General features: G+C 41.0%; 2 protein-coding genes across 5 annotated transcripts in view; both read left to right on the forward strand.

Moving 5' to 3' along the window:
* si:dkey-65j6.2 (puratrophin-1) overlaps window positions 1-15,504 on the forward strand; it is a 21,094-nt gene extending 5,590 nt beyond the window's left edge. Inside the window, exons 2-21 of one of the 4 annotated variants that reach the window (XM_060893941.1) lie at window positions 666-863; window positions 2,379-3,639; window positions 3,815-3,988; window positions 4,145-4,268; window positions 5,197-5,290; window positions 6,655-6,741; window positions 6,883-6,996; window positions 7,075-7,173; window positions 8,081-8,232; window positions 8,428-8,566; window positions 8,750-8,872; window positions 9,017-9,208; window positions 9,547-10,403; window positions 11,098-11,347; window positions 11,459-11,542; window positions 12,232-12,456; window positions 12,543-12,713; window positions 12,907-13,084; window positions 13,225-13,332; window positions 14,143-15,504. In XM_060893941.1, coding sequence (XP_060749924.1) covers window positions 666-863; window positions 2,379-3,639; window positions 3,815-3,988; window positions 4,145-4,268; window positions 5,197-5,290; window positions 6,655-6,741; window positions 6,883-6,996; window positions 7,075-7,173; window positions 8,081-8,232; window positions 8,428-8,566; window positions 8,750-8,872; window positions 9,017-9,208; window positions 9,547-10,403; window positions 11,098-11,347; window positions 11,459-11,542; window positions 12,232-12,456; window positions 12,543-12,713; window positions 12,907-13,084; window positions 13,225-13,332; window positions 14,143-14,468 — 4,956 coding nt within the window. In that variant the 3' untranslated portion in view covers window positions 14,469-15,504. The remainder of the gene's footprint in view (window positions 1-665; window positions 864-2,378; window positions 3,640-3,814; window positions 3,989-4,144; window positions 4,269-5,196; window positions 5,291-6,654; window positions 6,742-6,882; window positions 6,997-7,074; window positions 7,174-8,080; window positions 8,233-8,427; window positions 8,567-8,749; window positions 8,873-9,016; window positions 9,209-9,546; window positions 10,404-11,097; window positions 11,348-11,458; window positions 11,543-12,231; window positions 12,457-12,542; window positions 12,714-12,906; window positions 13,085-13,224; window positions 13,333-14,142) is intronic. The other 3 variants (XM_060893944.1, XM_060893942.1, XM_060893943.1) reach the window with 3 other exon arrangements.
* tgm2a (transglutaminase 2, C polypeptide A) lies at window positions 15,050-23,358 on the forward strand. The gene is made up of 13 exons (XM_060894609.1): window positions 15,050-15,075; window positions 18,155-18,363; window positions 18,476-18,715; window positions 18,826-18,944; window positions 19,710-19,838; window positions 19,932-20,109; window positions 20,207-20,336; window positions 20,432-20,535; window positions 21,265-21,507; window positions 21,615-21,890; window positions 22,202-22,362; window positions 22,452-22,588; window positions 22,842-23,358. The coding sequence occupies exons 1-13, from the start codon at window positions 15,050-15,052 to the stop codon at window positions 22,987-22,989; spliced, it is 2,100 nt and encodes a 699-aa protein (XP_060750592.1). The 3' UTR covers window positions 22,990-23,358.
* The last annotated feature ends 40 nt before the right edge of the window (window positions 23,359-23,398 follow it).

A 23,398-nucleotide genomic window follows, 5' to 3' on the forward strand; every position in this document is an offset into this window, starting at 1 on the left:
TCAGGTCACCAGGAGCCTGTCTCAGGTGTCATCGGGCATCAAGGCAGGATACACCCTGGACGGAGTGCCAACCCATCACAGGGCACACACACACACTCTCATTCACTCACGCAATCACACACTACGGACAATTTTCCAGAGATGCCAATCAACCTACCATGCATGTCTTTGGACCGGGGGAGGAAACCGGAGTACCCGGAGGAAACCCCCGAGGCACGGGGAGAACATGCAAACTCCACACACACAAGGCGGAGGCGGGAATCGAACCCCCAACCCTGGAGGTGTGAGGCGAACGTGTTAACCACTAAGTCACCGTGCCCCCAATAATTCAGTGTTCTTCACTTCATTTAAATCTTCATTGGCTTGAAATCTGCAATGTTCAACAACCTGCTCAATGTTCAATAACCACCAATGTTTTGGTGGTCTTTAAGGTTTAAAAATGAACATGCTAATAGTTTGCAGATTGCTTCCAGTATTCTCAACAGCAAATGCTCCAACTCAAAAGGGCAATAAATACCTACAGTAGGTTATACAACCAATAACAACAAGGTAAAACCTAGATTACTGTATGGCTGGACAAGACAACATGACACCTTGTAATATGTGAATGATCTATCCCATGTAATCACCCAGTGATGAACCAGCACTACTGTCTTTATCTCCAGAACCCAGACTCCCTGGACTCCTCCATCCTGAACACTCTCTCCACTCTCTACCCTCCGTTTGAGGTCACAGCTCCCACCATCCTCGGCCAACTATTACACGTAATTGAGGGTCGTTATGTTGGCGATTCGCTTCAGTGCCTAACCGACTTCCTGATCCCAGCCAGACGGCTCCTGGACAGAGTGCGCCAGGCTGCTTGTGTGAGTACGAAAAGCTGCAGCTTTGATTTAATTAAAATAGTTCATTTTGGATGGTGTCACGACACAGACAAGCAAGAACATAGTAGGAAAAACGAATGGGAATATTAATCTAAATGAAGTTAGGACTAAAACAAATGGCCATGTAAACATTTCCATAGCGCTTACTATTTCCACCATAAAGTTTATCTTTCTGCAATTTGGCAACTTTTTTAATTAATAATAGATAAGATCGAAATATTTTCAAAACGATTACAATTAAACACGATCAATGTAGCACATTTGTTATACTTTTCACCTGCTGATTCCATGCGTGTACATTTTGGGCCGTTCTTTCTGAACATGCCTTCCTTAAAATAAGCAGAACATGATCTGTCTTTGCACATGCATGAACTATTCATGTAGTCCTCTGTTAGACCTCGGGAGCAGAGATCAGAAGCATACCTCTGGCATCAAGAACATTCCCTCACACTATTAGTGTAAAGATCTTTTTCACAAGCGCACATCGTAATTATCTGTGTTTTTCTATCTATCCGTTCTATCCGGTGAATAATATCACAGTCACTGTAGAATGGAACTGTCTTCTCAGGATGATGTAACCCTAAAGATGAAGACAGACCTTGTTTCCAAGTAGAGTTCTTACTATTTACTAGAGTAGATTAATTTGAGGTAGTGGGTTAAGATATGATGATCTTACTAAATATCATTAAAGTCGAACTAAAGTCAAAAATGGATGAAATCTTTTTGTACTCTTCTGTACTACTTGGTGGTGTAGATAAAAGAACTCAATTAAAATATCATTTAAAAGCTTGAGTTGATTGACACCAGTAATTAACTGACACCTTTTACTGTTTTGCTTCCATCCATATTACATACTTATTAATGGTGCTTGCAAAGCAACATTCTTGTTATTGTGCCGGACAAAACTTAACTCGATGCGTAACTTGTCCTGCAGCTTTTGTCCTAGATGTCCTGTGATGTCACGTGAAAAAAAAATATTAGAACAACATGGACATGTGACATATCAAAACAATCAGCACGATGAGGGGAACTGCCTCACGTGTATTCTGATGATGTCACGTGACATCATGTGATGTCACGTGAAAAGAAAATATTAGAACAACATGGACATGTGACATATCAAAACAATCAGCACAATGAGGGGAACAAGCACCATTCACATTTTCTTCAGGAAATGTACATGCTAGTTCTGCTATGAAATTGTGCTATAAATAGTAGTTCCTACCTACAAGAATTCCAAAGTTGTGAAAAATGGAAATCCGGCTGAAGAGAATAACAGAAATTTGTAAGGTTTTTCATGGGTGAGGAAAATAATTCATGTTTCCTAGATGCTTCCAAAGTTCTATTATTGCTACACTCATGTGAACGCTAAATATCAGGGTACACTAGTCCTGATTAGTCTCACTTATTTGTTTTCATAGAGTTAAAAATAAAAAAGTATTTTTATATGGCAAAGAGTTATTAAACTGCTACATGAATGCGTTATCTTTTATCCAGGTGCCATATTCAGACTTACCGTTCCATTGTTCGGGCTGGCCGCTTTGCCTGTATGACCATATTTTAATCCATCTCGCTCCCATCAACCCCCTGCTGCTGTCATTTGAAGACTTCTACATACAGGTGGTGCCGTTTAAGAAGCAGGCAGCCCGTATCGTGGTTCGATGCCTATTGGATGAGGAGCAGCATGATTTGGAGGAAACTCCGATACCCGAGGACTCATTTACCTGTATTTTCACCCAGGACTGGCTAAAAGAGCTCAACGTAGGCAGGCATGGAAGGCCGCTGCGTCACTGTGTGCTGGCTACTGAGCAATGCATAGTGAAGGTGCCTTGGGATCAGGTGGCCTACCCAGAGTTTGAGAAACAGCCACAGTACATGGATTCATCTGGTATTTCCAATCAACAGCAGCCATTGAATGGATCTTCCTGGCAGGGTTATTCGGTCGAAACCAGAATTTGTCCTGCTAAGGATGGAATTGCAGTGTCTTTGTGCTTGGTAGACAGCTCCAGACAGAGTGAGATGAATCAAGCCATGCCTGGAATGAGGCCGCTTGGCTGGGTGTCTCCTAATACTTGGGACAGTCGCAGTAAAGTGTGTTTTGTGGATGAGGATGTAAATGATGTGGAGCATATCAAAGACTTTGGAGACTCTCAGACAAATGTTCAACTTAGAACATGTTTGCAAAGGGTGCAAAAGGTCACACCTCCTGTAGGCCAGGGTCATGCAGCCCATGATCGTCCCACCTGCGGACGGACGGTAAGGTTTGCAGAGCAGCCTTGCACTCCTTGCTTGAGGAGGAAGCATGGACAGGGGACCAAGAATCAAAAATGTCGGTACAAGGAGTATTGCAGGGAAGAACAATGTTCTGTTAGAAATGAAAACAGGCTAAAAGAACCAATTATCTCTGAGACACCAGTGAGGACAGATCATCTCCTCAAACCAGTTTGGAAACAATTCCCACAGATTCCAACTACAAATAACAACTCAAATGAAAATCATAGAAAAGAACCTGAAAATTATCAGGGTATTTTTGCAGACATGACAGAACTGAGTGAAGGAACCATTGCCTCTTTCACCCCAAATGTGGTTGAAACAGAACCTGAGAAAAGTCACACAGTCATCCAAAGATATTCCAGTGAGGAAAAATTGGACAGCAAAACCGACATGACCCCAAGGTTACATGTAGCTCATGGGAAAAAGGCCACTACATTTGGACTTGTTTCACCAAAGTTAAACAGACGGAAGCAACCGATGCAAGGTAAGACCTATTCAAGGTTCTTTAAAAGTCCCTCCTGTTTTATTTAATATATATTTTAAAGATTCATTTAAATATTGATCAATGAATGAAAAAGTGGATACATTTACACAATTCTTTTCTGTTGATACGTTTTTTTTTTTTTTGTTTGTTTTTTTTTTTTACATATTTCCTCTAGAAGAAGCTCAGAACCAGAAAAATCTTCCCCTTCTTTCTAAGGGACCTCACACAAATAAAACTGTATCCTCATTACACCATACTGATATTAAAAAGACTGGAAAGACATCACCGTTCCCAGCTCCGTCTGATCCAGAGACCTACCTCCTGCAAGCAGGACTATCTTGCCTGACAGGCAAGTTTAAAAATAAAAAATCATTAAAAGCAAGTTTTAACGAAAGCTTCAATTTATAATGTTTGAAAATTCTTAGTTCATCCCAGTCTTTAACACCCTAATCCAATGTCCATAACTTTGCAATACAATGTCTACAATTCAGTGTCTCCTCCTCAGGTGGCAGAGATCACACAAACAGAGTAGTAGTGGAGGTTTATGGTGATCACCAGCACTGGGGGTCTCCTCTGATGTCCAGCATGGCGCTTTGTAAACTTCTGCTGTATTTCCATACGACCACTAGGTATAAAATCTTACAGTGGTTTTAATATAGTACTTCATGGCAGACCATCATTTTACAAGAGTACTTCATGGTAACTAGGTTACTACCATGCATTTGTATGGTATATCATAGTAACTATGCTACTATATGGGACTATGTTTCAACTATGACATAATCATGGTTATTGGTAAGAAACTAGGGGGCACGGTGGCTTAGTGGTTAGCACGTTTGCCTCACACCTCCAGGGTTGGGGGTTCAATTCCCGCCTCCGCCTTGTGTGTGTGGAGTTTGCATGTTCTCCCCGTGCCTCGGGGGTTTCCTCCGGGTACTCTGGTTTCCTCCCACGGTCCAAAGACATGCATGGTAGGTTGATTGGCATCTCTGGAAAATTGTCCGTAGTGTGTGATTGTGTGAGTGAATGAGAGTGTGTGTGTGCCCTGCGATGGGTTGGCACTCCATCCAGGGTGTATCCTGCCTTGATGCGGTAGAAAATGAATGAATGGTATGAAACATCATGCCAACTATGATACAACCCTGATATTCCAAAGGGACATCATGCTGTCAACAAGACTGCAGGGTTAAACAATGGTTTTATTATTATGCTATATTATTATGCTACATGGTTTTATTTATTAATATATTAATTAATGCTACATGGTTTTATTATTACTTCATAATAATATGACATTATAAAGTTTTTACTATTGTACTTCATGACAACCAGGACAATGATACTGTAGCTGTAGTTTGGTACTCTATAATAATGTTGATTGTCCAGTGGTATAACTAAGGTACTTCATGGTAACCTCAGGTACTTCATGGCAACCTTGATACTGGTTTTACTGTGGTACTTATCACAATGGGCTCAATATGATACTTCATTGTAATTTTAATACTGCAAAGTTAACCCTTTATAAAGCAAATCTACACAATATACGTTTAAACACAGGATGGAGGAGAGAGAGTTTGGAATGACCGTTGTGTACGATAGCCGCAAGATACCGCCACACACAGAATTCTTTGAAGCTCTGCAGATGGTGCAGGTGGGTACTCTTGTAGTCCAGATTAAAAGATAATCCTTGGTGTGTTAGCATTAAACAGCTCCTTTAGCAAGATTGCACTACAAGCGATCAGTCTGGAACAATGTGCCAGCAACTATCATAATACAACAATCTAAAACTGACTAAAAAAGGTCAGCTAAAATCTTTCGCTTGGTTCACACTGCTGTACTCTTATGCCCCTTTTCCACCGAGGCAGTTTGAGTGCTGGTTCGGAGACTAATTTAGAACCAGTTCTTTCTTTTCCGACAGGCAAAGCACCGGCTCTGAACCAGGAAAAGTGGTTCTTAAGTAGCACCAAAACGTTGGTGGTCTAGACTTAAGAATTGCTTGCGTTAGGGGCTGTGGGCGGGGCTGTGGGCGGGGCTACTGTTAGCACATTTGATAATGTACCTTAAGTATACTAATGTTTAATACACATTTACTTTACCGCGATATGATACATTATCAACACACATGATAGTAAGTAGCTACATGCTAAGGCTAACTTTTTTCTGTGTTAATGATAAAATAACGTTATGTACTTTCTCGATAACAACCTCAGTTTATACAGATTACATGGAGCTGCACGTACACGTTGGATTCGCCGCGTTTGGGTGTTAATGTAGGTTCACAAACCCATGAGCATTAACAGTAAAGCAACATCCGTCATTGTTGTGTTTGTGTTTGCCGCTGCTGTGCTACAGTTGCTGGGACACGTGACACGTATACAATGACGTCAGACTCGGCTCTGTGATGGCTCTCTAACCAGTGGAAAGGCAAACCGGTTCTTAGAAGGTTCACCAGTGGAACCAACTTTGAACCAGCACTAGCTCTGAACCAGCACCCGGTTCTTTTTGGTGGAAAAGGGGCTTTACTGTATTATGCACGAATCAGACATATACTTTGTTGATTAAAATTGCCTCCATTGACAAGTTTAATAATTTACAATGAAGCCTTCCCTTATCAAAGCATCTGAATAGAAGAACAAGAACCAGGTGTTATAACTTTAAATTTAAAAACGGAGATAAAATAATTATATATGTGTTATTGTCTTACGTTCATATTTGTTGTTTTCTTATTATCAGAGGTGGGTAGTAACGAATTACATTTACTTCGTTACTTTTACTTGAGTACAGATTTTAAATACTCTACCCACCTCTGCTTATTATTATCGTTTCTGTTGTTTCCTAATTTTTAGACGGTGTTGTAAATAGGGATCATTTTGTCCCAAACACCATCCTTGAGGGCTTTTAGATATTCCCATTTTTTATTCCAGTATTAAATGACAAGGCTTAGGTGGCAGAGAATAATCTCGTTTGCTTCTCTGTAGAAATTTTGCCTTTGGTATTTTTCTTTGAATTATTTAGGAGCAGAATCCAGAAGCAATCCACTGTGTGCTACTGCTGATCAGTAAGGAGAAAAGTTATAGCTCCAGGAAATACCACGGAGACATGGTTTGGGGCTTTTGCATTGTCACCATAATATTAAACCATATAAAATGATCCTCATATATATATATAAAAGAATTATCAAGCATTACACAGAGATAATAAAGGAACATGGTAACTTATAAATCTGTCTCATTTTTAATGCAGGAGGTCGTGACATCCCTGAAAGCTCTTCACAGATATATAGATTACAGCCAGCTGAGCCCAGCCCTGGAAGGCACTTTTCTTTACAGTCACCGAAACTGGTTGCACCTTCATCAGGTTAGTTTTTTCACAAGCCTTATCAATCACAAGATATAAATTTCTCATAACTAGATATATATTATGTCTGATTTACAGGAACTGTATCCATTTGTGTTTGCCATGAAGGAAGCATCTAATTTGCTTCTAGAAGCCATGAGGAAGTTAGAAGGGGTCCATAAAATAGACACAGCTCAGGTACAGTACAAACCTGCATCAGTGTCAATGTTTATATGGTCTACTGTTACTGTTACCAGTCTATAGCCACTTATGTATGGGTTCTATACCTTTTATGCCCCTTTTCCACCGAGGCAGTTTGAGTGCTGGTTCGGAGCCTAATTTAGAACCAGTTCTTTCTTTTCCGACAGCCAAAGCACCGGCTCTGAACCAGGAAAAGTGGTTCTTAAGTAGCACCAAAACGTTGCTGGTCTAGACTTAAGAACCGCTTGCGTTAGGGGCTGTGGGCGGGGCTACTGTTAGCGCATTTGATAATGTACCTTAAGTATACTAATGTTTAATACACATTTACTTTACCGCGATATGATACATTATCAGCACACATGATAGTAAGTAGCTACATGCTAAGGCTAACTTTTTTCTGTGTTAATGAAAAAATAACGTTATGTACTTTCTCGATTACAACCTCTGTTTATACAAATTACATGGAGCTGCACGTATACGCTGGATTCGCCACGTTTGGGTGTTAATGTAGGTTCACAAAGCCATGAGCATTAACAGTAAAGCAACATCCGCCATTGTTGATGTGTTTGTCGCTGCTGCGCTAACGTTGCTGGGACAAGTGACACGTATACAGTGATGCCAGACTCGGCTCTGTGATGTTCTCGAGCCGGTGGAAAGGCAAACCGGTTCTTAGAAAGTTCGCCTGTGGAACCAACTTTGAACCATCACCAGTGCTAGCTCTGAACCAGCACCCGGTTCTTTTTGGTGGAAAAAGGGGCATTTTACCACTGATAAAATAAGTTAGCTTTTGTATATGCTACAAAAACAGATACATGTTCCGCCAGAACCTTCTGCTATCTTAGCGTTCCTGTTGAAGGAAACATTTTTCTGTGTCTTGATTTAATGTTAATTTCTCTCTTTAAAGGATGTACAGCAGTGTATTAATGACCAAAGTGTTCTAATGAAGGATGTATTTGAAGACACCCAATTAGTTACCTTACAAAGGGAAGGTGGAGCCTTTTTGGCTAGGTTGAGATGGGAGAGCGACGTAAGAGGAACACACTATGAGACAAACTGGTAATGCTAAAGTGCTAATCTATGAAACCTTATCTAAGCAACAGGGATATCCTAGTAAACCAGCATGTCGACGTGATTCTGACATATGTTTCACATAACAGCATGGTCTCATAGACATGGTAGTCCTAGTATTCCTAGTACATTTATTAAGTTATACTGAATAGTAAATAAAAATCTCTGGTATGCGTTTTCCAGTAAGGTTATGGATACTGCGGATGCCCTTTACGACAAGATAGAGGAACATGTCCATGTGCTGGTGAGAAGGTCCAATGTATCATTTCAACACCTTGGATTCTTGCTACATCTCAGAAAGATGGAATCAAGGTTTATGGAGGTAATCCAATCACAATTAGAAATCTAGCTGACTAACATTCCAGGGATTCACTAGACCCTTAAGTTTAAATGTTAAAATAATCCTTAAATCCAATTTTAAAGAATACATTGACTTGGAAATATAAACCTAGACCTGCAATACAGAAGTCATTACAAGTTTAGAACCTGTGTTGGCTTTCTGTAGATAAAGGAGTGGTTTGATGTGGAGGGTGAGAGACGAATACTCCAGGCTGAATCTGCAGAGGAACCAAGCAGGAGCTTTGAGGAGATTCTCCAATGCTTAACCGCTGTCCTCACTGAAGCTAATGTAGTCATTCATTCCTGTCTCTCAATCAAACACAATTACATCAAACAAAATAATGTTTTAAAAATGCATGAAATCTTTAAAAAATATTTATCTTCTTATTATGGTTCACCTTTAACGAATTTCACCTTTAAATGTGTTTCACAGGAGCATAAACTTCAGGCGATAATGTTACTGAATGAAGCAGAAAGCATTCAGGGACCAAACTATCCTGAGACAGAAGTGTTCCACATAATGATATCTACATTCAAATCCAACTTGTCTGAATTTCTCTCTCAAGCAGAGCAGTACTGTGATGAGCTGAAGACTATGCAAAATGTCTGCCACTTCTGTGAGAGGGTAATTCTATCTTTTTTTGTAGCAGACCCCTGTCATTCCTTTGGATTCCAGCTTGTCAAGAAACTGTGTTTATGCATAGCTTCGCAGTTAGCATAGATTTTTTTTTCGAATGTTGGTGGGACATTTAGATTTTTGCAGGATGAAACTGAGACTGTGGTCAAATTATATTTGGGGTCCAATCAAGGTGAGCCAAGACAGAAAGGAAATCTGAGTTTCAAGTATCATAATGTCATTTTATGAGCCAATTTACTGGACATCCATGGATTTCTCTGGTTAGTTGGTGCTCACTGGGGTTGTTGTCTTAATCTAATCGGTGTGTTCCCTTTTAACTTTGACAGGCAACTGAGGTGGCCATAGACTGCTCTCAGCAGTTGGAACAAGAGAGACTGCAGTACATGAATCATCAAGAGAAATTGGCTAATCTTCAGGAATGCCATGAAAAGCTCAGCCAGTTTTCCCCTGAACACTTCCAAGAAGCAAAGACCCAGGCCTGGTCTCTGCAGAACCCCTGGGGGAGGAAGGTGTGGAACATGACTTGGCTAAGGTGTCAGGAGGTCAGTCAGCAACTGGAGGACATACTGCAGGAGTTGGAGCAACCATCGGTACCTGTATCTTCACAGAATCAGTGGCACAGTAATGTAGGAAAAGAGAGCACTGATATAGAGCGAATGCTTCCACAGCCTGACACACACAAGGACCAACCTGAATGCACAGAAGTCCGGCATAACCGAGACAGCATCCACGGCACGGTGACCTGCTTCAACTTCAACTTCAGACAATCCCGTAGAGGACATAAAGGGCCCAAAATGGCTCCAGTTGCAGATACCGACCAGAGGTCAACCAGAAAAACAACCCATGACCACAGGCAAGCAACAGTTGCAGGCTCTGAAACCGTTGGTTGCCAGTGGTTCAACTGGCACCACAACTCAACCAAATACACTAAGGAGGACTCTTTTTCAGCTTCCAGTTCCTCTAAGATTCAGATCCTACCATCTACGTTCACTGAATCTAAGACCTCACCACCCATCTGCTCCAATTCCCAAATCGTAAGACCTAACTGCTCTGAAACTCAGACCTCAGTGATCCAGAACCCAATACAACTTTGTGGTAGCTCTTCCCATTCGGAAGAGAATGCTAGCTGGGAGAATGAAGCAGCAAGCACCATGTCAAGTCCTGGCATTGAAAGCAGCAATATGTATGATCACAATAATATTGTTAGAATATAAGATATTAATAGAACATATTTTAGTAAATAAATAGCTCTGCTACTTTAAAGTAATATTTGATTCCATGTTTGAGGTCTATTTTGTGTAAAAATAACCAACACAATTACAAAGCAAAGTTATATCACTAAGGGGGGCACGGTGGCTTAGTGGTTAGCACGTTCGCCTCACACCTCCAGGGTTGGGGGTTCGATTCCCGCCTCCGCCTTGTGTGTGTGGAGTTTGCATGTTCTCCCCGTGCCTCAGGGGTTTCCTCCGGGTACTCCGGTTTCCTCTCCCAGTCCAAAGACATGCATCGTAGGTTCATTGGCATCTCTGGAAAATTGTCCGTAGTGTGTGAGTGCGTGAGTGAATGAGAGTGTGTGTGTGCCCTGCGATGGGTTGGCACTCCGTCCAGGGTGTATCCTGCCTTGATGCCCGATGACGCCTGAGATAGGCACAGGCTCCCCGTGACCCGAGGTAGTTCGGATAAGCGGTAGAAAATGAATGAATGAATGAATGAATGAATGAGTTATCACTATCACTCATCCACCTGTCATTTTGTCCTTTCCTTTTTTCTACTTCTTTTGCTCTTTCTCAGTTTAAGTCACATACACAATTACAGATCTACCACCTGTAAGCACATTTCTTCTGAAACATCTTCTGAAATCCCGGTTTCTTTCATAGGAGACTACAGTGCATCATGGATGAATTGTTGCTGACAGAGATGGAGTATGTAAGATCTCTGGCTTACATCCTGACTCATTATCTCCCCCTGCTGGCCCAGCCAAATGTGCCTCCAGACTTGAGAGGCCAGCGTGGAAGGATCTTTGGGAACCTCGAGAATCTATATGCCTTCCACTGCGGTTACTTCCTACAGGAGCTTGAGGCTTGCAAGACTGAACCACTCCAAGTGGGCGGTTGCTTTCTCAGACATGTGAGTTCCTCCAAACCAGGGCTGATGTTTTGTTGTACTGTAATGTATTATTTCTTTTTTCTTATTTCTTTGTTGTTCTTGTGTCATTTCGATGAATGTTTTTGAGTGCAGAGAGAGAATTTTGGGTTGTACGCTCTCTACAGCAAGAACAAGCCTCAGTCAGATGCTCTGATCCAACAGCATAAGTTCTTCAAGGTGAGGAACGTCTATAACAAAGAAGATTAAACGTAACCATCATATTGGGCTGCAGCTCAGAGAGGAGCTTTTCTTTGTAGGTCATTTAACATATCAAAAATAATATGATGCTAGATGTACTAATCAGAGGCACGGTGGCTTAGTGGTTAGCACGTTCGCCTCACACCTCCAGGGTTGGGGGTTCGATTCCCGCCTCCGCCTTGTGTGTGTGGAGTTTGCATGTTCTCCCCGTGCCTCGGGGGTTTCCTCCGGGTACTCCGGTTTCCTCCCCTGGTCCAAAGACATGCATGGTAGGTTGATTGGCATCTCTGGAAAATTGTCTGTAGTGTGTGATTGCGTGAGTGAATGAGAGTGTGTGTGTGCCCCGTGATGGGTTGGCACTCCGTCCAGGGTGTATCCTGCCTTGATGCCCGATGACGCCTGAGATAGGCACAGGCTCCCCGTGACCCGAGGTAATTCGGATAAAGCGGTAGAAAATGAATGAATGAATGAATGTACTAATCAATATAACTCCAACTTCTGGTAATCAGGTGAAGTTACTTTGGCTGAGCCACCATATGAACGATCACGTGGACATCATTGGATCTAACAATCAGATAATGCATATAAAAGTAAAATCAACCTCCAAATAAATACTCTACAAAGAAAACTTGCATATATTTGTTTGGTCTGGCTTTTCATTCATGCAGAGTAAGCAGCTGGAGTTGGGAGACAGCATGGATCTATCCTCCTACCTGCTGAAGCCAGTACAGAGGATCAGTAAGTACAGCCTGCTGCTGCAGGAGATGCTGGAGGAATGTGGATCAGAGCATGTTGCAGAACGCAAGGAGTTCCAGGGTGCTGCTGAGGTGGTCCGATTCCAACTACGCCACGGAAACGACCTGCTCACCATGGACGCCATCCAGGACTGTGATGTAAGAAAAGTGGAAGGCTGAGAGGGAATGACAGAGTTGTTTCACAACTCTGGACCTGATGGCTACAACTTTTTTTTTTTCTTCAGGTGAACTTGCAAGAACAAGGCCAGTTAATTCGCCAAGATGAGCTCTATGTATCGTTTCGCAAGAAGCGCGCTTTGCGCCGAGTATTTCTGTTCCAGGATCTTATTCTGTTCACCAAGACGAAGAAAACACACCGTGGAGATGATGTGTATGTCTACAAACAGTCTTTCAAGGTAAATTTGGTAAAGTTGCTAACATTCTCATCGAAAGGTTTTCACAAATGCAGCCCATCACCATAATATAAACGATATGAAGCCTGTTATGAATCTACTGCACATCATTTAGTATGTAAAGAACAACTGGTACTTAATTAACGTAATATTAGAAGGAATCCACTGCACGTTTGGGTATTTGGTTTTGTTCCAGACGTGTGACATTGGACTAACCCAGAACTGTGGGCAGAGTGGCTTGTGCTTTGAGATCTGGTTCAGAAGAAGAAAAGCTCAGGACACATATACACTTCAGGCAGAGAGACAGGACATGAAAGAGGCCTGGACTGCAGACCTGGAGCGCATTTTATGGGAACAGGCCCTGAAGAACAGAGGTGAGATTCAGAGTGAGGAAGATCAAAAGAGAAAGAGAACAATTTCCTATAAAACAGACACCTTACTCACACGGTGCTTTAATGTTGGTTAGAACTTTGTGGAGTGTCATTTAATTTTTACAAATGGATTTGCTTTGCAGAGTTGCGGAGACAGGAGCAGGTGTTCATGGGAATGGGTAGTAAGCCATTCATGAAAATTCAGCCAGATGTCCATGACAGAACCATCACCTGCTTTCGCCGAGAAGGAGGTATCTCTCAAAATCCAGGTTTAGGATCAAATAAAGATAGGGTTTTTGTATGAATCTGTAATACTAGCTTTAAAAAAAATTATGAAGGTTGGCATCTTGAACATCTGCTCAATTTTGTGCACCACAAATCTGCAGATTTTATAGATAAATGGTATAACATTATATCATGTCGTCGCTGTCGGGCGGAAACCTCGTATGTCCAAATTTGGTCAGTTTCATATTTTTTCACATATCGATGCTATTGGTCAGTCCCCACGTGGGTCTGTTATTTTTACAAGTTATTAATCAATCTAAAGTCTTGAAAATAGCTTGAGCGCAAATCTCATAACTCCATTGGACACTTCAACTGTCCACCTCTTCCTCACTCCGCGGGAGAGCTTCACGGCATATTTCTGCTCAAGAAGAGTCGCAACGAATCAACACGTCTTCTGAGGTAAATGTGTTCAAAACACTGGGCTCAAAGAAAAAAAATCTTGACCCCCGCTAGTTCTGGTGCTTGTCTGAGGACAGGAATTTAGCGCAAGACAATCCACTGCAACGCGGACTAAACCCTGTGTACTGCAGATAAGGTACAGTGTTTTTTTAATTTCCTGAAAAATAACGGTTTTGGAGATACGAGGATTCCGCCTGACAGCGACGATATATAGTCTCAGCTAATCGTGTTTGGGTACTTTCTTGTACTTGGTAATACTGTAAACATTTTTTTTGCCAATCAATTATAGTTAAATACTTATGAATGTTTTACTGCAAGTTAAAAGTTCCTCTGCAATTCAGTGTCTGATCACTTTTATGCTGTTTTTTGTGTAACAGAGACCGAAGGATTAAAATCTCCAAATCTCACAGCACCCAAACACCAAAGTGACACACCGCTGCCACGGCCAGAATCGATAAGCTCGACCTCGGGCAGCCAATCATCTTCCTCCTCTGGCCGAGGCTCTTTGTCTCCTAGCGGTTTCCATACAGATCCATACGGATCACGAGTGTATGGTTCCCCGGGTTCCTGCAGTGCTACAGGAAGGAGTTTCACAACGCCTGCTGGTCCCCAGATGCAGAAAACGTCACCTGCTCTATCCAGGAAACAGGGCATCAGTAGCACAGCCCATAAAATACACACGTCTTATTTCACAGAAGGTTAGACAACGGATTTGTTCACTGCTTAACGGCGCTGGCATTTGTTCTGAATATACCATTAATATTTCTAAGTAAACATTCTGCTGATGCTTATTCCTTTATTTTGCACCGAAGTCACAGCGAGAATAGAACTTTAATGTATATATAACTATAAAAACTATAACTCTGAGACACAACCTTGGATGAACTATTAAAACTAATTAGCTAAAGTCCAAATGGATTTGATTTTCAGAAATATTGGCATCCTTTACCAAAAATATTCATATCACACACAATAATTAGAAAACCTCAAACAGTAGAGATGAGTCGCCTTTCCTTTTGTGTAATCATATTTTCTTTTCACGTTTTTGCAAAAGTTTTGGCACCCATAAAGAATTATATATAAATATATATAGTCTATATGAAGTCTGTTGCTGTCAGCTAATGTCATATCCTGTTGCCGTGGGGAATTCATAAAAGGTTCATATAAAGCACGCATGTCAAACCTATAAGTCATACATCACCATAGCTCAGTGTAAACATCGCTCAGAAAAAGCCGTCGTGCTGCAAGCCTCAGCTAACTGATCATTCCACAGAATCGTGCAAGATGACTGAAGGCTACACAGGAAACGAGTCTGAAGCAATTTCACACAACAAAAAAACAGCAATGAGTAAAAGCTCAGTCCATATAATAATTTCATTTTACTGCTGGAAATATTGTTCGCTGAACGAAGAGATGATTAAGAAACATGTTATTGAATTTTATTTAAAAAAAAAAAAAAAGTTCTATTTTTGCATGGAGTGATTTTCTAAAGCCTTTATATGTCAGATTAACAGTTATTTTACAGATTTTTTTTTAAACATTTTTTTTTTTCTATTTGAATTAAAAAAAGAATAATAAAACACTGTACATTGCTCTTGTATAGCATTTTTCTGCACGTGCGTAACTGAATCCATTTGTTGAACACCGTCACGTTTATTTACTCACAGAAAGCCAAATGTTTGTGTAAAAGATTTGAAATTTAAAAAGTTGTTAAAAATAAAGTGTTACTGAGTAAATGACTGGCTGGGACACTGGTGACTTTATTCATAATGATTGGAAATCGGTTGTGTACTCTTTGTTTGAGGGCTTCATCAATGAGGTGATTTAAATGGAAGACACTGAGTTACACTGGACTTCTGAATGGACTCTGCTAGAACATTTGAAATCACCAAAACAAACACGCCCCTAACCCAAATGGGTCCCACCCCTGTATTGATAGCTCCGCCCACACATACATACCCAACCCAGGCAACTAATGGAAAGAAATGGGTCCTACTTCTTGCCTTATCGTAAGCCTTTCTTCGCTTTCTTTCTTTGTTTTTATCCTCCATGTCGATGTTAAAACCACTTTCTGCTAATGTCACACATGCGCACTGAACACTCTCTCCGCCCATATTGACAAGACACGCCCCTTACTGCTCATTGGCTACATGTTAGTTTTGTTTTTGTTTTGTTTGGCGTCCCAACGCAGTTTTCTGAAGCATTCCTCAAACAACGGAGACCCCACCTTTAACGTTTATATATTTAACTATTAATTAACTAATAATTTATGTTGTAACGTTTATCTGCAAACGTTTATATATTTAACACGAACATTTCTATGTTCTTTATTCTTAAACACTAAATGGTTAAAGCTGTTGGTTACTGATCAGAAGCTCTGGGATTCGATCCCCATGATGACTGCTGGGCCCTAGAACAAGGCCCTTAATTTACTCCTGTTTGTACTGTGTCATATCTGACCCTGTGCTCTGACTCCAGCTTCTTAATTTCACAATACTTTTTAATTTCACAATACTGTAATTTAAATATAGCAAATGAAAGCTTCTTCTTCATCTAAAGTGCATCTGATATATTCCTGTTAGTCGTCTGCTTGGCAAGACTTACCATAAATAAAGATATTTAAAGGTGACGTGCTGCAGTAAAAGTAGCTAAGCCATAAATAACCCTCTTGTGACCTCAGCAGTAGTTCGCTCACAAAAACACACACACATATACACACACACAGTCTCGGAAGCTGAGCGTTACAAACTGACAGTATGGATCAAGGTAAGGTGAAAATGTTTGCCCATTTTCATGGAGCTGGTTTTATAACTGTGTAGTGCTTTAAAAAACCAGCAGAAAGGACATTAGGAAAATCTCACAGAAAAAAGTGAATGTGGATCTTCAGGTGAAATCAGTCCACCACGAAGGAGCACCTCCAGTTTCATTTAAATACATCAACATCATGGAAATATATATATTTTTTTATAGTTCATTTTTTCTTGTATCAGTAATACTGCCTGAGATTGATGAAAATAAATGGAAATTAACATAACTTTATAATTATTGTGTAAATATCAAGAAACAAAATTCGATTTAGCAATTAATTGATTAACCCTTGTATGATGTTCGTATTTTTGTTACTCAGCCAGTGTTTGTGGGTCTGTTTGACCCGCTGCATTTTTGGGTTTTTAATTCAACACAATCAAAAATTTTACGTTAAAATACTCTACAGATGTTTACTTCATCCCAATTACAAGCAATATAAACAGCATATATGGTTAATATTTGCCCTTTACCTTTATTACATCACATTTTTAATTAAAGTGCTACTCGTTTTTTGTTGTTTTTTAATAAAATCTAATAAAAAAAAAGAAAATCAAATTTAATCAAGTTATGAATGGGAAAAAATCAACAAATTTACAAGGAAGCAAACTTTTTCAAAACTATTGATGTTTATGAATATGGGTCAAACAGACCCGAACATCATACAAGGGTTAAACAATTTATTTAGCAATTTAGTTGTTTGACTACAGAACAATAAGAATTTTTTAAAAATATATATAAAATTTGTATATTTTTTTTTAACTTACTCTAAAGTATGAAAGAACAGAGAAATCAATCTTATCCACAAAGAGTCTGTGTAACAGCACCTGAGTAATTCCACCTCAGCAGGAGCCACAGCTGACTCCAGTTGTTTAATCAGCTCACCTCAATCTGCAGTCTGCTGTCAGGTGCGTTTTCCCTTTGAGGGAAAGGATGAAAACGTCTGTGGTGGAGTGAAGAAGCACTAGAGTGCCATTATATATATATTTAAAAAAAAACCAAAATTAAAAAAAAATTTTTGCATATAATTTATGCAAGATAAACCAATATGCAAATAGTATTCAAATTGGTTTGGCAGATATGCAAAGAGCATGCATTTAAGCAAGGAAGATAGTAATCAAGTGTGACAGATATGCAATTAGTATCCAAATAAGGAAGGATGTGTGTATTTGGATATGCTAATAGTATTCAAATAGGCAAGAACGTTAGTATGGTGGATATGCAAATAAGCAAGAAACGATTCTAGCGTGGTGGATATGCAGATATTATGCAAATAAACAAAGGATGCTAGTATTCACGTATGCTTAGACATTCTTTGATTCGGTAATGTGTACAAAGCATTCCATGTGCCAGCTCATATAATAGTAAGCTGGTCTGCAAGTATGCAAATATATCGGCTCAGACATCGTTCGTACTATTTGAATGCAAATGTAAAGCATCCTTGTATGCTAATGAAAGCGTACTCTACTCACGTGTGAATTATGCAAACGTTTTGGCTCATTTGTAATTAAACAGTTTCAGTTCAGTTTGCAAGTATGGAAACTTGGAAATGTGAGTGTGTGCAAGTACGTGAGTGTGTGCTAGCCTTTCTCAATCTTCTGTAGCGCTCACGGTGCTGGAGATAGAGCGTGTTGATTTGCAGTGCACGGTGAACAATAACGAACACCACACAGAGCTGAATGGAGTAGACAGACTGATAGTGAGGAGAGGTCAACCCTTTAACATCACCCTGTACTTGCGAGCTGGCTCACACTTTCAACATGGAAGCAACATCAACCTCATCACCACTACAGGTACTGTACGTCACTCACTCTGCAGGTCATCTCGCTGGCTGGTTAGCATTATGAAATGGATTCATGACATTGTGCGATACTTATATTGCATTTAACCAGCCGTATTTTTCAGGGCCAAACCCCTCTGAAATTTCAGACACTGCTGTCAAATTCGGACTCGGTAAATTTATATCCAAAGTCCGCTGGAGTGCGACAGCAACTGTAGCATCTGAGAGCAGCGTATCACTCTCTATTGGCTCTCATCCTGATGCCCCTATAGGGTTGTATCAACTTGTCCTTGAGCAGGTCAACAAGGAAGTAAAGAAAGTCAACTTGGGCCAGTTTGTGCTTCTCTTTAACCCCTGGTGCAAGAGTAAGATATAATTTTGGTTTGTAAAATGGAATATTATCCTGCCCCAGATATAAAATGGTTATTAAGGTGGTGGAACAACAGGGTAACTTTCTCTTTATGGGCTGTAACAGGAGATTCTGTGTATTTGGCGAGTGAGGCTGAGAGGCAGGAGTATGTCCTGTCTCAGGACGGACTGATCTACCGTGGAAAGCCCAAACACATCACTGTACTCCCATGGACCTTCGGACAGGTACTCAGTCTCTGTATTGACCAGAACAGCTTTAATGTGCCTTGGCCTGTTCAACAATCCAGTAGAATTCCAGACAAGGGTACACTGAAGCTGCTCTGATGGCTTGTGGTGGCACGACCTATAGTTAAATTATTTGTTAGATTATCATTTCATTTGCAAACTATATGTATAAACAAGGTGCCAGAAATTCTCCACTGTGAATTACTGAGGATTAGCGAAATGAAGATGGTTTTGGAATGTGCAACACGAGTCTAAGAAGCTATCACGTGATATGAAATGTATCGGCTGGTGATGGCTAGTTTATCAGCTGATAACTGATGGTGTCTTGTTTGTCTGATGTTTACGGATGGATATTTTCAGCTTGTGAATGTCTCATCGCACTACTGAATTAGGACGTGGTTCCCAGAACTTGCTCAGTCCCCAGATAATAAACCTTCTTGACCAACATTGGGATGCAAGGTTTAATTAATTGCTAGGTCAATTCATGCTTTAAAAGAAACTCTTAAATGAGGTCAAACAACACTACATAGTAGTAAATCTAAAAAACTAGCAACTCAGCAAAATACAGGTGTAAACAAGCTAGATTTGGCATGTGAGTTGAAGGAACAGCTTAGCGGTTGTATCAGTAAGCCCAAAATGGTGTCTAAAAAGTAGAATAGGATTTGATATTATCTTGAACATTTCATCATTAGTCCTAGATTCATGAGTTCAAGAGCTGGCGGATAACACGGTATAACAAAAACATAACATACTGTCAATGTGCAGTTTGAGCCTGGTATATTGGACATCTGTCTCAGAGTTTTGGATGAAAACCCAAAGCACCTGGAGGACCCAGTGAAGGACTGTTCATACCGGAGAAGCCCTGTCTATCTGACCCGAGTCATCAGTGCCATGGTGAGCATTAACCAGCAACCCGAGCACCACCCCAAATAATATTTCATAATTTAGCTTCACATTAAATGTCATATTTCTCTCTGCCTGGATCAGATAAACAGCAATGATGATAATGGTGTTCTGGTGGGGAACTGGTCGGGAGATTATGAGGACGGAATCAAACCCACTACATGGAAGGACAGTGGTGTTATTTTACACCAGTGGAACCAACAGAATTGCACAGGGGTGCGATATGGCCAATGCTGGGTGTTTGCTGCTGTGACATGCTCAGGTCATTAAAATAATCAGTTTTTCCAGTTGTTATACTGTTAAAAGCATTGATTTGGAGCTAGCCATCACTCTTGTTCAAAACATTATCTTGTATGCAGTGTCCAGGTCGCTGGGTATCCCCTGTCGAGTGGTCACCAACTACGAATCAGCTCATGACACAAACAGCAACTTGCTCATTGAACGCTATTACAACGAGATCGACGAGGATATAAGTGATGACTCCATATGGTGATATAACAAAATAGTTTTCTAATATGAAACAAATAATGCTTTCATGATTTTTTCTCTAGCATATTAAACTACTGCTGACATTATCTGTGCAGGAACTACCATGTATGGGTAGAGAGTTGGATGACTCGTCCTGACCTTAGGCTCGGGTACGAGGGTTGGCAGGCCAGTGATCCCACACCACAAGGAACAAGTGATGGTAGAGATCCTGAGTTAAATAAAATAAATGAACATTTGTTCATAGCGGTGGCATGGTGGCTTAGTGGTTAGCACGTTTGCCTCAGACCTCCAGGGTTGGGGGTTTGATTCCCGCCTCCGCCTTGTGTGTGTGGAGTTTGCATGTTCTCCCCGTGCCTCGGGGGTTTCCTCCGGGTACTCTGGTTTCCTCCCCCGGTCCAAAAACATGCATGGTAGGTTGATTGGCATCTCTGGAAAATTGTCCGTAGTGTGTGATTGCGTGAGTGAATGAGAGTGTGTGTGTGCCCTGCGATGGGTTGGCACTCCGTCCAGGGTGTATCCTGCCTTGATGCCCGATGACACCTGAGATAGGCACAGGCTCCCCGTGACCCGAGGTAGTTCGGATAAAGCGGTAGAAAATGAATGAATGAATGAACATTTGTTCATCTTCAGGAGTAGACAAATAACCTGGCTTGAGGCAGGAATACATTCTGAATGAGACAGTCCATCATAAAGAACCATGCACATACCATGTTCCTACATTCACACCTACCCTAGGGGCAAGTTAGAGCTGCAAATCAAAAGTTTTTTTGGGAGGTGGGAGGAAACTTGGGACACCTGGAGCTATTCCATGCAGATACTGGGAGAATATGGGAAACACTGCACTGACAGTAACTGGAGGTCAGAATCGACCCGCGAACACAAAGAATATACTAAATAAAACTGGTTCCTTTTCTCATTGTTCAATCAGGCATGCATTGCTGTGGTCCAGTCCCTGTTAGAGCAGTGAAGGAAGGTGACCTGAGTGCAAACTACGACGCCGCATTTGTTTACGCCGAGGTAAATGCAGATGTGGTGGAATACATAAGCCTGAGTGATGACCAAGTGGTAAAAGTAGGAGGATCGGCTACTCAAGTGGGCCAGTGCATCAGCACCAAAGCAGTGGGCACAGACGAGAGAGAGGACATCACGCATCACTACAAATACCCTGAAGGTAAAGCGGACATTCTATAGTGCATATTTTAAAGTGGAAGTAATTTTAAAATCCCAAGACTACCACTATTGTACTTTGGGAAAATGAAAAGCATTGATCCTTTTCAGGTTCCAAAGAGGAGAGACGGGTGTTTGAGACGGCCAACCACATAAACCGACTAATTCGAAACGAGGAAGTGCCCGGCCTGCACGTCAAGATAAAACTGAGCCCTGCTATGATGGTGGGTTCAGACTTTGAAGTCTACGCACGGGTCCTAAACAACACGGACACCCCAAAGAACTGCCGTCTGATGTTTTACGCCCAGGCTGTGTCATACAACGGCAAACTCGGGGAGACGTGCGGCCTGACGGAGCTCAGCGAGGTTAACCTGGCCCCGGCAGAGGGTAAGAGCCGACTATTTCACCTTATCGATCAACCTGCTAAAGTAACACTGATTTGAATGTACAGTAAGTGCAAAAGGCCAGATTAAGATTATTACCTTCATAAAAGAATCACTCTGGCAGCATATTCATTAGAAGCCAGATCGTTTGATTGTAGTATCCCTTGATCTCATTGTCTATATCCTCCAATTTAGGTCCTAGGTACCTATCAAGGCTGTCTTTCCAGAACGTTTCCTTTCACATTGCAATGCGATATAGTTAATACAAGCTCAATAATGTAACGCAATTCTGTCTGTTACCATACTGCATTTCAGGAAGTAAAGCAACACTTTGCCTAAAATATTCAGGGTATAGAAGAGCTATAACTCAAGACCGAATGATCAAACTGGTTGCTCTGCTTATCGACTTGGAGACCAAGGAGTTACAAAGAGCAGCAAAGACCATAGTACTGGAAAACCCTTCCGTTATCATCCTGGTACGGACAACACATTCTGTTGTTTCTGAGATTTGATGTGCTAAATTAATGTACATTAAGGAAATAATGTGAATCTGATTCCTTTGAAGGTTCTAAGGGATCCTAAAGTAGGTCTTCCTGTTTTGGTTAATGTGATCCTGCAAAATCCTCTGCCTGAATCGCTGGAAAACTGCGTCTTCTCTTTACACGGAGCCAACCTGACGGACGGCACGGCCATCACCAAAGAGTAGGTCGAAACACGCCGACATGAACAACTCTCGCATTATGTGCCAGAGATTGCCCATAGTTAGGGGGTCAAATTAGGGGTTTTTTGAACATGGTACTTTATAGCTTTAATAGGACTGTTTGAAATAGAAACGGTTCAATTGTACACCGATGACACCAGTAATGAAATCAGTAAATTTGCAAACCTCTGGCCAAGCAAACTACTGCGAAATTTCCTTGTAATGTTACCAATTTATCTGTGTTTTCCTGCTCAGAGTTGGGACAGTCGACCCTGAGGACCTCGCTACTGCTGAATTCGAGTTCACACCTACAGCTCCAGGAAAACGGAAACTAGTGATAAACTTCTCCTCCGATAAACTGAGCAACGTGCACGGATACAGTAATATAACCATCGACGAATAAACGCTTCGTTTGGTGCTGACCAAACTGCTTCACATTCACTCGGTGCGACTGGACAGACAGACGAGTTCACACTTCGCAGTTTCTCTGTAACATGAAAAGCTACGTTAGTTTTGTCCTATCGAGGACAAGAGAGAAACAATGAGAGGCTGTTGAGGAAACGACGTCGTCTTATAGCCACAACAAGCGATCGTTACATTGCGGTTACTTGCGAGTAACTAAGAAATCGTCGCATTTAGCAGCTGATTTTATTCTTTTTGCTCAAAATGACCTCAGGATTATTAAGTCTTATTTCTTAGGTTAGGAAGAAATGCAAAGCAATGACAATGAAGCTTTTTCTTTTTAAACAGTGTACTCCTGCATTGCCTAAAGAACGTTTGGAACTTGAAATATCACCGACCGCACCTTTAAA

Source organism: Tachysurus vachellii, chromosome 19 (assembly GCF_030014155.1).
Source record: "Tachysurus vachellii isolate PV-2020 chromosome 19, HZAU_Pvac_v1, whole genome shotgun sequence".
Classification (NCBI taxonomy): domain Eukaryota; kingdom Metazoa; phylum Chordata; class Actinopteri; order Siluriformes; family Bagridae; genus Tachysurus; species Tachysurus vachellii.

Coding starts and splice junctions, on each gene's coding strand:
- tgm2a (XM_060894609.1), top strand. CDS start 15,050: ATGACTGAAGGCTACACAGGAAACGA. Junction 20,110..20,206: donor TGCTGCTGTGACATGCTCAG/GTCATTAAAATA, acceptor TCTTGTATGCAG/TGTCCAGGTCGCTGGGTATC. Junction 21,508..21,614: donor TCACTACAAATACCCTGAAG/GTAAAGCGGACA, acceptor GATCCTTTTCAG/GTTCCAAAGAGGAGAGACGG.